Genomic DNA, 14292 nt, shown 5'->3' on the forward strand with positions numbered 1-14292 from the left:
AATGTTAACAACTGGTTCTAGCGAATAGGTGCGAACTGATAGAATCCCACCCCTGGACACCATCAAACCAAAAGTTTGATATTTTTCCAATGTCTTGTGAAGGCAAAAACAGTTAACAAGATACTCACATCTGATTTTTCAAATATTGGGATTTTATCATTGATGTCAATGACTTGAATTTGCAGATCACATATAGTTGAGAAAACTACAAGGAAAAGGATATAATGAAATCAAATGTGAGCTGATTTGCACAAAACAAATTTTCAAACCTTTTAGACGCATCAAAATATAGTTAAAATATTCCACAACAATTAATAGCCCTTCATAGGTGTAGATTCAGGGTGAGTCAAGCTCAAATTCATCCCAGCTCTGAAAGCTCAAGAATAAACTTTGTACCAGTCATTTCCTCTTAATTCACCCTACCAAAAGTTGCCATTATGGGATATATGTGGGGAATCTGAGAAGCAAGTTATAAAGTGCATTTCTTTGACTTCTTGTAGGAAAAACAAGAAATACATTTAACAAATAAGAATACCGGCGGTCCTCAATTTATAGCCAATACTAAACCTGGAATTTAGTCATAAGATGTGCCAGTCATTAAGCAGCTCATCACATGACCAACACAATTTTAAGACTTTTTGATGGTCGTTGTGAAATACTGTGATTGTTTCGCAAACTCATTCCTTCACAATGGGCTCTTTTTTTTTCTTTGCCAAAAAATCAGAAGTAATTGCTGGTTTTTGCCAAAGGGAAAAAAAACCCTAACTTGCCAGTACCCAAAATATGATAATGTGACTGTGGCGAGAGGGGGGGCAGCCGTCAGAACTTTGAATCCGGTTTGGATTTCATTGTAATTCAAACGGTCACTAAACAACTGATCATAAGTCAAGGGCTACCTCTACTACTACTACTACTACTACTACTACTACTACTACTACTACTACTATTACTATTTCAAGGGGAATAAATCAGGATTTTAATGCTGCTCTTTATTTTAGAGTTTATGTCTGAATATTCATGGCTCCAACACAGAAGGAAACTGCAATGCCAATTTTCAGCAATCTTGCCATGAAATTGACTAGCATGGTCAAAAGGTATTTCGGGGCTATAATAAGGAGCTCGAGGGCCTGGAGTGGTAGGTTGAGCTTCAGTCACAGTGCCATATTACCCTTTTCGACCATATCTTATGGACACCTTCTTTTTAAAAGGAGCACATAAAAGATTTATAATTTTGCTTTTACATGTGCAGCTCTTAATGAAAGCAAAAGGGGAGAGGAATGAAAAGGGATGGATGGAAGAAATGAAAGAAGTATAGATGAGAGAGTGTAGACTAGGGGTATCAAACTCAAGGTCTAGGGGCCAGATCCAGCCCATGGGGTGCTTAGATATGGCCCATGGGGCCACCCTGAAACAGTTGAAGGACTGGCCTGCAGAGCCTCTGCCAGAGGAAACAGGGTTTGGGAGGGCCACACATGGGTCCTTCTGAGCTCCGTTTTCATTGGCAAAGGGTTGCAGGAGGCAGTTGCAACAAAAAACAGAGCTCAGTAGCCCATTTTCTCTGTCAGTGCACTCCAGCCTCCAAAGGTGCCCCCAACATGAGTGATGTTGAGGTGGCCATGCCAACTCCAGCCCCCCCGGAGGTCAAATACAACTCTGATGCGTCCCTCAATGAAATCGAGGTTGACACCCCGGTGTAGACTATCTTGTGATCCATGTTGCTTTAACAGAGTATTTGGGGAATACATGTAATGTGTGATGCACTCACCTGAATCTGTCACATTCACCTCCAAAGAGTAAGTTTTGGCCACTTGTCTGTTTAATTTTGATTTGAATAAGTGGACTGACCCAGTTCCCGATTCGATACGGAAGAGATTATCTTGTGGGATTTTGGGGGTCTGGTCCAAAATGCTGAACTGCAGGCGAGAATTAAGAGACCCCTTCTTGTCATTGTCTGAGGCAAGGACAATTCCTATTAAATTCCCTGTTGGTCGCAGAGAAAACTGTAGTTAGATCAATAGCAAAAAAGCATAGTAGAAAATAAAATAAATTACTTATACAAAGACAAATGTAACTTTCGGGATTTAACAAGATTTCTATATACGCTTATTCACAAATTAATGATAGAGCTATTTGGATGGAACATCATCTCCTTAAAACCTAACAAAAGGCAGTTAATACTTTTCAGTGGAATCCAGAGAAAAAGATTAGTGATGAGCAAAATCACTTTTTTTTTTCAATTTCATCCACGCAGTGAGGGGATTGCATGTATAAAGGACCTTGCCATGCAGAAGCAGCTTGGAAAGCAAAATGCTTTAGGATCAATCTACATGCATAATTATTAATATTACTAAAATTAATATTAACACTAATGGAAAGGATGCCCGCATGAATAGAAGAGATGATTCCACCAGACTGTCAATCATTTGGAAGCCTGCACTCACAAACAAAAAATCTCCACACCACAAGCCAGGCAAACACCTGGGCACAGACAGATCCCCCCTGATACCTCCAGCTCAAACACACCCCAACCAGGCACCCAGATGAAACCTAGCTTCCTAACTAATGATAGCCGTCCATTTACCCGGAGCCAAGCTGAACTAAAGGCCTCCAATAAAGTAACACAATGTTGCCATCCAATCAAGATACAAAAAGAGCCAAAAAACAGACAGAAGATATTAGAAACACCAATCAAGCAGAACACAGCAAACTCCAAGACCAATAAACCAAGACCAAGACCAAGACTCCTAACCAATCAGGGTGAAGAAAAAACCATTCTGGCACAGCAATAGGCTGCCCCAAATTTAAATCTGAAACCACTATAAAAGCCTGACTCACAGATGAACACTATCCAGAAGCCTGATGATGGCAGATGAGATTCTGCTGAAACGTTGCTACAACTTTAAAAGCACAACTACAATGACGTGGGAAAATACCCGAACAAAGCTGATTGCCATACATGTAAGTACCCGCGAAAACTTAAGAAAAAATATATATATATATATATATATATATATATGTGTGTGTGTGTGTGTGTGTGTGTGTGTGTGTGTGTGTGGATCTTTGGTTGTTCGGGTTTTCTCCCGTATAAGATTCGAAGTATCTAGGCAACGTTTCGATGAAGTCTCATTCATCATCTTCAGGCTTCTGTCTTCGGCTCTTGCTTCTCAGAGTGAAGCTCTGAGAAGCAAGAGCTGAAGAGCCGAAGAGCCGAAGACAGAAGCCTGAAGATGATGAATGAGACTTCATCAAAACGTTGTCTAGATACTTCGAATCTTACGCGGGAGAAAACCCGAACAACCAAAGATCCACATACAAATACCTGCGAGAACCTCAGAAAACAAATATATATATATGTGTGTGTGTGTGTGGCATTTGGCTTTGCTCGGGTATTTTCCCACGTCATTGTAGTTGTGCTTTTAAAGTTGTAGCAACGTTTCGGCAGAATCTCATCTGCCATCATCAGGCTTCTCCACTAACTGCCAACTAGCAGTAAATGCTGCAGCCCAGTAGCCAGCTACTGGAAAGAGCAAGGAAGATATGCAAAGCTTGTTATTAGAAAGGAATAAAGAACAGGAAACCATCCATTCTGGAAGATATAAGGTTAGAAAACAGTTGTTTTGAAGCAGACCTGGAAGATGTAAGTTCAGGATACATTTACAATACGTCAAGAGGAGAGGGAACGACAGGAGGTGATTACTCATTTCTTTATTGAGGAAGTGATGAATGACCTATGTAGGCAGTGGGCCAAGCACAAAGTATGCATTTACCCAATGTTAATATATGACCTCAACTCATACTCATCTTATGAAATCAGAGAACTTAGTATTTACTCGATGCATAAACTAAAAGGGCACATTTCATATATCATGCTACCACTTACTCATAGTAACCGGTTGCTCTCAAGAGATTAAGCCATAAACTAACCAATCCCATTAAGTCATGACATCCCTACATGGACGCACACATGCAGCTTCTCTTCTCAGTACCACAGACACAAGGATCTGACCACGTTCTTTCATACCTGATCTATTTGGATAGGACTGGTTCTTTAGGATGCTCAAGGTAACTCCTGGGAGAGAGGAGAAGCCATCCAGGTCCTGAGCCTGGGAACCAAGCACGAATTAATTCTCTGATAGGATGAGACTAGGTGCAGTCTCATTTGAAGTGTGAAGATTTTATTCTCAACAACTCCTAAATTATATATTTAGCACCTCTTCGTAAATAGTTCGTATTGTAGAATTTTTGGTGCTCTCTGAGCTGTTTGCTTTCAGATGTGTGATTTGTTTTGTTTTAATTTTATTTATACATTTTTTCTTTAAAATACGGAAGTGCTTAATAAACAGTGTATTGTATGGATTATACAAAATATTAATGATAATACTGGTGGTGGTGGTGATGATGATGATGATGATAATAATAATAACCATAATAATATAACCATGTTTACTTATATATATAATGAAATTCTTACCTAATTTACTTATGCATGTCAGTAATCTTTCATCCTCTAATTTCTGCCTCTTTTATCTAACCATTGATAAAACAAATCCCACATTAAAAAATATTCTGTTTCTTCCTTATCTTTTATTATTAATGTCAGTTTATCCATCTCCGCACAATCTAATATTTTTCTGATTATACTTTAATCTGTAGGTATATCCTCATTTTTTCAACATTGTGCAAATACTATTCTCGCTGCTGTCAGCACATGTATTATTAATTATGCAATCCCTTTATTATAATTTCTGGTAATATATCTAACAAAAATATTTCTGGTTTTAAGACTATGTGTTTCTCATTTTCTCTAACCATGTATGTATTTTCAGATGTGTGAGTGTTGATGATCTTACCTAGTTGGGTAGTGAAATGTCTGCAAGCAAATAGCCTACCTCAGAGACCACTGCTTAAACCCTGAGCTACACATATTCCCTTCTATTAGAATTTCTTATGCTATTCAACTCATAAGAATTGATATGGTGATATTAAATTTTATACTCATTTAACTTCCAAAAATGCTTTGCATTAAATCATTTTTACCCATTCAGCACATGAAATGCGATATTTCTTACCCACATCCTCATTTTCTTGAACTTCAAATTTTGTCAAAACTTTGTCACACACAGGGGGGTTGTCATTGATGTCTATAACACGGACTGAAACAATGACTGGATCGGCCAGACTGTCTCCCTCCTCATCATTTGCAAAGATATAGAATAAATACTGAAATAGGATATATAATTAAAATTATACAGTTAAAAATTGCAGGAATAATGAATACAGGCTTAAGAAATTACTAATGTAGTGCAAACTACATTATCAGAGTTTTGCTCCGTCTCATATAAAACCCATTCAAGAGCAACAGAATATATTTGAAATGTTGATATCTAATAAGCTGAGTAAACAATAATTAATTAAACAAAAAAAAAAACTAATATGGAATGCAATGCTGATAATGAAACACAGGTAGAAAACCACCTGAAAGGCACTGCAGTTTTGCTTTCCCCATATTTTAAAGCATACCTGCTATCTACTTTCATGTACTTACATGGTCTTTCTCTTCTCTGTCTAGTGGCTTAGTTACATAAACTGTTCCATTCTGATCAACTATAAATGGGACTTCAAAAGAAGGCTTTTCTTTGAGTTGAATTGTATACGTTGCATATGGATCGTTCCATTGTACCTAATATTACAATGTAAACATAAACAACAAGTATGCAAATGAAAAGTTTTGACCTGGTAGATGGTTTAAAAATATTTTTTCTCTCTTTAATGCAACTGGGACTGTCAGATTTGCCATTGCTAAGCAGTGCAGTCATGTGACATAGTGCTTTCCAACATGCTACTTTGCAATGCCAATTCCTTTATAGCGTAAGCTGCCCAGAGTTGCTTCAAAATGAGATGCGTGACAAATAAATTTAATTAATAATAATAACAATTCCAATCCCAATTGCCATCATTAACCAAAGACTACCAATCAGTTATTTCAGAAAGAAATGACATATCTATAAAATGCTCAAAAAGTTTGCAAGGAATCTAGAATAGTATCTTGACAAACTTGCATTTAGCCTACATTTTTTGCTCTCTTCTGTTGCTTTTTGTAACTTGAAGACGTCTGGGAAAATCAAAAATTTGTGCATGTTGATATTCTAGATTGGTATAAGAGCTGACCAGGCTGAGCCTGAAGGCGGGGTGAAATGTGTCATCAGTTTGGAGTCACTATGCCTCGGTAAAAGACCTAGGTCCAGCCCCTTGAAGTCCATTGACTTTTTTATCAATTGCCTTGATTATTTGTAGATGAGATTCTTGTTAATACCTAAAATGAAATAAATGCTTAGTGCTTTTGAATTCTATCCTGGCTCCTGATTTCCTGCACCTGACAATGAGTCTAATGAAGTTATCATTGCTCAAGGACTTACAAGATAATTATAACAAAGGCCTATGTAGAATAAGCACTGGCTATTACTTGGATGGAAGGACTGCAGAAAACACAATAATCTAGATCTAGAAGTTAAAAATGGAAAACTGCTTGTATTTTGGTGCTAAAACTATTTTTGTGCATCTATGAATTCACCTGGTTAGAGCCCAACTCAAAGAAAATGGTCATTTTGAAATAGTAGATATATAACCAGGTATGAATTTGTTGATATTCCTTTCCGATGGACTGACACATTTGCTTTTTAGGTACTAGAGATTAAATAGATTTCTATTATCTGGAGATGATATTTTAGGCCAAAGATTACCTTTCAGCATTCCTTTTTCTACGATTCACAGTAGCCAGTCAAATGCTTCTGGGCATCAAACAATCAACATATGACTCAACCTGATATCAACCTGATATCAATATGTTTCTGTTACATATGACATTATCAAATTTATCTCTAGCGATATTTCTATCCTTTTTATCAAAACTATCCAAGCTTATTATGACAACTGCCCATATTGTGAAGCATAAGAAAGTACTTCTATTCCCTCTAGGGAATCTCCTGCCAATTAAATTAGATTGCAATATAAAATTGTTACAATCATGGGTTTTCATTTTTTCTTTCTATAATTTTTCTCAAGGTAACCATTCTAATTATCCAAGGTCATATTTGCATGCTACAGTGGCATTGCTCAATTGGATGCTACTGAGAAGTGAATTTGCTGAATGGCCCATTTGTAGCACACATGGTGGAAGTCAAAGGCTATGTCTTTAATAATTGATGGTGAGTTGCCTCATAATTTTAGGAGCTTACATGAGTGATGTTCATGGGGTGTGGCATTGTAGAGTTCTCCAGGAGCAATACTTCTGGAGGAGATTTCCAAAGGTTTTCTAAAACAGTGATCTTCACATCAATATTAGTAGCAAAACAATTTATGGACTGTCCTGCCATATCTTTTGCTGTCACCACAAGGATAAAATGATTCCGTACTGTTGGGTCCAAGTTTTTTGTTCCTGAAAATGTAACAGAGAATAACACTTGAAAATATGCACTCATTCTTTTTCCTACATTCTGAAATAATTACAGCTCCCTTTCTTTAGCAATAACCCCATCACTTATTTTCTTCATAAAGCTTGCTTGTTACCATCATATTTATGTTTCTGAATAATGGCAGGTTCTGCTGTAACCTTGAAAGTCAGTTTTTATTTCTTTTCATCTCTTCTGCCAAAGTCTATTGAGGACCCCAAATATGAAGTAGCTACAGAAGACACTTTAGCATATCACAGCATAGGAATCTATTTCTGCTTCATTTATCTGCGGATTTTGATGATGTATGATTGTGGAGATTTTGGAGGGATGCATCTCTTCAGTTTGCATAAGTATTTTGCATTTGTGAGAATATTGTGCTTTTGCTAAGTTTCCATGTTGCTAGTCATCATTTTCTCAGATGTTATATCACATTTTCCCAGTACTGGAGCCGGATGTTATGTAATGGTTTCTTTATGTATCTTTCACATATATACACCAAACCCTATGTAGCTAGTAAAATATTGGGACCTCATTCTACATTTGGGGGTGGGGATTTAAACCTTCTAGGTTTGGTTTTACTGGGAGTTTACTTGGGGATTTGGAGTCCTCATGGAAATGTCACGTTTCCAAATGTGAGAAAATTAGATTTAGAAATGTGAAAGACTATTGATTTTCACATGGCCATATGTTGCCAATGAAGTCTAGGTTAAACTGTACAAACTTAATCATTTTCATCTTATATCTTTAATAAATAACAAAAAAGAGAAAAAAGCAAAACACAAAGGTAATAGTGTCAAAGAAAAGAAAACAATACACAAAAGGCACTCTAATGAAAAAGTGCAAGAAATCCGACAAGGAAAAAACATATACTATTATAATACACAGTAACAATTCTATATATAGTTGTCTAATGCACATATTATTCAAATATGTATATATTTCTAATACATTTACGTGACTATCTTTTGATGACCTGTGATATTATGGATAAATGTGTGCCCTATTTCATTATACATTCATAGTATCACTATGAAAAAAAGCTACCTACCAGCATCGGTTGTAGAAATTGCTCCTGTAACATTGTCAATCTGAAAATACATCTCACGAGTGGTGGGAAACTGTTGAAGGATACTATAACTGAGCTCTGAATGTAAGGTGCTTGGATCATCACGGTCAAAAGCAGTAACATACATGAAAGGCTTTCCTGTATGGTGGGGTTTTTTAAAAAAAAAAGAAAGAAAAGAAACAGTTTGGAAATGGAAAGTCTCACTCTGCACCAAAGGAGAATTACTGAGTTTCAACATACATGCCAATCTCTTAAATGGAACATCCTAAGCATTTTTCTTTTTAGTTAGAAACATCAAGAAAAACCTTCCAGGTCAGGATTGGCTTTAGATATTTTAGCATTTTAAAGGGAGGAAGGATTATCTTTTTCACATGATTTTGATTTGTGAGACGCTGGGAACATTCCTTTCTTTTAATAACTTTTCACTGGCTCTCTTATTTTATATCCTTCACATGTCAACTGTTGCATCTTATAGCCATTTTTCCCATCTGGTTCCTCAACCTAATATTTCAACAAACCCCAAAGTGGACATGAAGAAAAGTGATTTAGGATAGACTGAATTAAGTCTAGTTGGCAGGAATCTGGAATAGTACTATACTCTGCTCTTCAGTCAAAGTTGCAAAGGTATCTTTGGAATTTCACCTAGATCCCTGAAATAGTTATGCAAATTTAGGAGAAAAACATGGCATTTAATTTTATTTGGTACTTTCTCTTTAAAGGTATGCCCAATAAAGAAGCATCCAGGATGCATATTAAATTTGGATCATTGAAAGGGCTAGCGTATTCAAAAATAGCTCTGCAGGTTTTTCAGGAATTTAGCCTGTATGTCATAGTCCCCCATGATTGCTTAAAAGTACAATAGAGAGAAAGTTGTCCCAAAGATGCTTTTTCAAGAGGCAACTGGGCTTTCTGGTTTTTTCTTTTTCTTTGAAGATGTTTTGCTTCTCATCCAAGAAGCTTCTTCAATTCTGACTGGATGGTGAAGAAACTTCTTGGATGAGAAGCAAAACGTCTTCAAAGAAAAAGAAAAAAACTAGAAAATCCAGTTGCCTCTTGAAAAAGCACCTTAGGGTCAACCATGACTTGGATGACTGAGAATCTCCATAGACAGAGGGAAAGTAGCTTTTTATACAGTATTGTTAGGAATATAAGTCACCTAACACGTATTTGGGTTGGACAATATATAAACCAGGATAGACATTTTAAAACTGTATCTTTAAGAAAATGCAAAACTGTAATTAGGTGTGGTTTCTCAAACGGCTATAAGATGGAGCCAGAAACCTGGTTAGTTTTAGTCTCAGAAGAAAGTGTGAGTAAGTCTCTGTTTCCTTCTGTTGGAGAATATTGTCATTCCTTCTAATTGACTGCTATTCCTGGATTTGATATAAGTCTGATACTGAACTGCTTTTGACACTGGACTTTGTTACTGGAGTATGCCTGGATTGAAAAACTGACTGATTTACCTGTGAATGACTTTGGACTGCTTCTTTTGGACTTTGCTTAATGTTTCTGGAAGTAAAAACCTACATTTACTGTACAGTGTAACTGTGTGCTGTGTATGTGTGTTATTCAAACACTACTCTCAAATACGTCTCCCTGTATGCGCTCATTCTCCTAACGGGGAATTACCTCAACAAGTATTATACACAGTTTCATGTTTAATATCTAAAATTTCCAGGAAGCTCAAACGTAAGTCAAAATAAATATGGAAACAAATACCTGGTCTGAAGTGTTGTCTAACTTCACCAGAGTAGGCTGATTTATTGAATTCAGGTGCATTGTCATTGATATCCACAACATTTATGATGATAGAATAGGGGCCTTGCACCCTCTTGCCATATTGATCTAGACCTTCCAACTAAATTGGGAGAGAGGCAGAGAAAAACAGTATTAAAACAAAGCATTTTCCATAACACAATATATTGTCTCCTTCCTATTTGAATTGGCTTTCCAGATTCCCCAGTCACATGCCTTCATGAAGTGTCAGCCAACAATTCCCATCATTCCCAATTCCAACCAGTACAACTCAAAATGATGGAAGCTGAGGTTTAATGAATCTCACAAGGCCAGAATGGACACTCTTGAGTTAGTCAGATATAAGCTACAACAGAAATGTGTATTGCGGATTATATGGTAATGCTGCTGCTTACACAATTGTTCCTCAGCCTTGGGAATTTTAATTCTGGGGACTGAAATTCCTAGAATTTCCTAGCCAGTATGGGAAATAATTAGCTAGTGATGGTTATAAATGTAGCAAATCATCTGGTATATATTTATGAAAGAGCAGGTGTGAATAATCCTTCAAAACATGGGCTCTTCTTCTACATAGGCAGAAATGGAATAAAGTATTATAGGTTCATGGGGTTTGGGGAATAAAATCAGCACAAACAAGAACATTGATTTGTGAAAGATTCCCTGTGACAGGAAAATGTACATCAGAAATAATCTCAAGGAAATTATTGCTGAAGTTTTCACACAACATTTTTATAAAATGCCTCTACATTAAATTGAAGATGTAATGATGGATTTAATTCTTTGGATGAAAACTGGAGAATCACAGGAAAGAAAACAAATAAAAACAACATCACGGTACTGTATCACTGTTCTGAAAATTTGTTGATCTTTTTTGATGACATTTTTGATGTTAGGTGTCCATTTTAGGTCATGTGATATAATAGAACCTAGAAATTTGAAAGTCTCTACTGTTGATACTGTGTTGTCTAGTATTGTAAGAGGTAGTAGTATGGGAGGGTTTCTTCAAAAGTCTACCACTATTTCTATGGTTTTGAGTATGTTCAGTTCCAGATTGTTCCAGTTACACCATGAGGCAAGTTGTACAACCTCCTGTCTGTATGTGGATTCGCCGCTGTCTCAAATGAGACCAATCACTGTTGTGTTATCAGCAAACTTCAGTATTTTAACAGATGGATCATTTGAGATGCAGTCATTGGTATATAGGGAGAAGTGGAGAAAACACACAGCCTTGGGGGGGGGGGGGCTGTGCTAATTGTACAGGTGTCAAATGTGATTCTGCCTAGCTTCACCTGCTGCTTCCTGTCTGTTAGGAAGCTTATGATCCACTTACAAGTGTGTTCAGGTACTGCTAGTTGGTTTAATTTAGTTAGAAGAATGTCTGGAATGCTGAATGTTGAACTGAAGTCTACAAAGAGTCTACAAAGAAGACTTTTGCAGCAGACTGAAATTTCTGAAGTGAGTCTAAGAAACAGGTGGGGACAACCCAGGAGACAGAAGCAAAATAGCTAATCTCTCACTTTTTAACAGCAAATTGACTAGCCTCACACTTGTTAATATAACAAATGTTACAATTTATTTTCAGTTTTTCTCATCTGCTTATTCCTAGTCTTGTCTGCTTCTTTCTTGTCAAGGCTAAAACTATGGTAATCAACAGGCTTAGAAAGCAGGATTTGTGAAATGGGTAAAGGATCTCCATTGAGCAAACTGGCAGTGGTCTCCCATTGTTATAAATAGCTTTTGTTGTCTAAGCCAGTGTTTCTCAGCTTCAACCACTTTAAGATATGTGGACTTCAACTCCCAGCATGGCTGGGGAAATTTGATAGTTGAAGTCCATGCAACTTAAAATGGCTACCACTAAGAAATTCTGATCCATGGGGTAATGAAATAGCCACAGAAAGGGTTGGTTTGAGAAAGAGTTAACTTTTTTGGGAGGGGGTGAGGAGAAGAAGAAAGAGAGAAATAAGTCATGATAGGTAGGGGAAATGAATAAAATGGAATTATAGTTTTGCAGAAATTAGAGGGATGGTAGAGACCATTCTATTTTTTTTTATTTTTGCAAGTGTAGTTGATATTATTTGCCTCTCAATCATTAAATCTGCAGGCAATAAATTGGACAAAGTACCCCAAACCACTTTATTTGGTTTAAGCCCTCCAAAACATGCTACTAAATATGCTACTTTCAATGGCAAGCCACTAAATTAAGTGATATTTAGTTATTTCTCTATATACCTATTTTATTGGGGGGCGGTGTACCTCAAACCCTCAAAATACCTCAAGGATGACCAAAGTTTGCAGTCTTGTCTTTTGCAATATAATTACTATATTGTTGTTATGTGCTCTGCCTAAAAGCCCCCAAAAAGCTTTTAAAATTGTCAGTTTCCTACACTGATACCCACTCCAACTATGAATCAGGGGTGGGATGCTACTGGTTCTATAGAACCGGTAGCTCTGAAGAGCAGCAGACACTGAACCGGTTCTGTGTTTGCTGCTGTTTGGCCCACCCGCCTGCCCAGGCTCTTACCTGACCTTTATTTCCTGCTTTTTCAACCTCAGCTGCTTTGCGCAGCATTGCTGAGGTTGAAAAAGCAGTAAAAAAATGGCTTTTGAAATGCTGCGCACCCATGCACAGTGTTCATCAGCTGTCCAGGCAGCACAGCTTAAGATGTATTACGCACACACTGCCTGCTTCTGGATTACGTGCGCGCAAAACACGCATGGGTGCACAAAACGTAATCACTGAACTGGTAGTAACACTGGTTGAATCCCACCCCTGCTATGAATGCAATAGTTCTGAAAGAGATAATATTATTTTGCATTTCTTTTTGGTTTATGATCTTTGATAAATTTAGGAGGTTAAAATGTTATACATGAATGGCGACTTTTATTTTAATTGTATTTCTCTTTCTAATTGCAACATATTATGCTATATTTTTCTGTTGTTACCATTTTTTTTAAATTTAATACATTGGTCATCACGTCCTGTATTACCAGATTAAAAATAAAATAAATGAGCAATCCATCCATCCATTCTTGCATACAAACATAAGCACTGGTTTTGTTTTGTTTATTATTGTTTTCATCTTAGAAGCCTTCACTCAACCTTTTGGGGAAAAATAACAGAACACTTAACATCATTTTTGGTTTACCTGTAATCTATATTGTGTTTTTTTTTCCCAGTCTAGAAGCCCATTGACAAACAGGACTCCATCTTTTGGTGTGACCTCCATGAGGTGATCTGTTTCACCGGTCAGACTCACACTGTAGGTAGGGGGTTCGAATGTAAACTGGTATGAAAAAAAAAAGAAGAAACTCACAAATCCATTTTTTCTTATGAAAATCAAATTTCCCCCTCCCCTTTTCTTTTCTTGTCTTGTTCTCCTCATTCTGTTTTAAAAGGGCATCATAATTTATTTCCTCTTCATACACCTTCAATCATTTTTTCAAATTTGTTCCAAAGAAAGAGAAGAGTCGGTGGGCATTACCCTGTACAAATACTGTGGTTCCGTTCTACCCTCTTCAACATAAAAAACTTTGTTCTCCAAAGGTCCATATAATTGCGGCTTCTCTTCGAGAAGGCAAGCAACCTGCAAGGACAAGAAATTACAAACTTTACTCATATTTTACATATTATGATTACAAAGAGAAGGGGTGGTACTCAGCAGGTTCTGACCAGCTCTGGAGAACCGCTAGCAGAAATTTTGAGTAGTTCTGAGAACTGGCAAATATCACCTCTGACTGGCCCCGCCCCCATCTAATCTCTGCCTCCAGAGTCCCAGCTGATCGGCTGGGCCTTCTTTTGTTGCCCTGCACAGGAGAACAGAGCTGGAAAGCAGGTTAGTGGGGTGGGGAAGGAATGGGATTTTGCAGTAACCTTCCACCAAGAGTGGGGAGGGAATGGAGATTTTGCAGTATCCTTCCCCTGCCATGCCCACCATGCCACATCCACAGAACCGGTAGTAAAAAAAATTTGAACCCCACCATTGACAAAAAGGTATGATGTCATTGCCAAAAGCAGGTTCA

At 37.3% G+C, this 14292-nt stretch overlaps 1 protein-coding gene across 1 annotated transcript in view; it reads right to left on the reverse strand.

The window, feature by feature from the left end:
- CDH17 (cadherin 17) overlaps positions 1-14292 on the reverse strand; it is a 49053-nt gene that overhangs the window by 20218 nt on the left and 14543 nt on the right. The window contains exons 3-11 of the mRNA XM_026706005.2: positions 13755-13856; positions 13419-13556; positions 10237-10375; positions 8500-8655; positions 7236-7435; positions 5546-5680; positions 5070-5220; positions 1766-1981; positions 129-205 (exon numbers count right to left, since the gene is read on the reverse strand). Coding sequence (XP_026561790.1) covers positions 129-205; positions 1766-1981; positions 5070-5220; positions 5546-5680; positions 7236-7435; positions 8500-8655; positions 10237-10375; positions 13419-13556; positions 13755-13856 — 1314 coding nt within the window. The remainder of the gene's footprint in view (positions 1-128; positions 206-1765; positions 1982-5069; positions 5221-5545; positions 5681-7235; positions 7436-8499; positions 8656-10236; positions 10376-13418; positions 13557-13754; positions 13857-14292) is intronic.

The sequence above is a fragment of the Pseudonaja textilis genome, chromosome 3 (assembly GCF_049901715.1).
Source record: "Pseudonaja textilis isolate UNSWEBS1 chromosome 3, rPseTex1.2, whole genome shotgun sequence".
Classification (NCBI taxonomy): domain Eukaryota; kingdom Metazoa; phylum Chordata; class Lepidosauria; order Squamata; family Elapidae; genus Pseudonaja; species Pseudonaja textilis.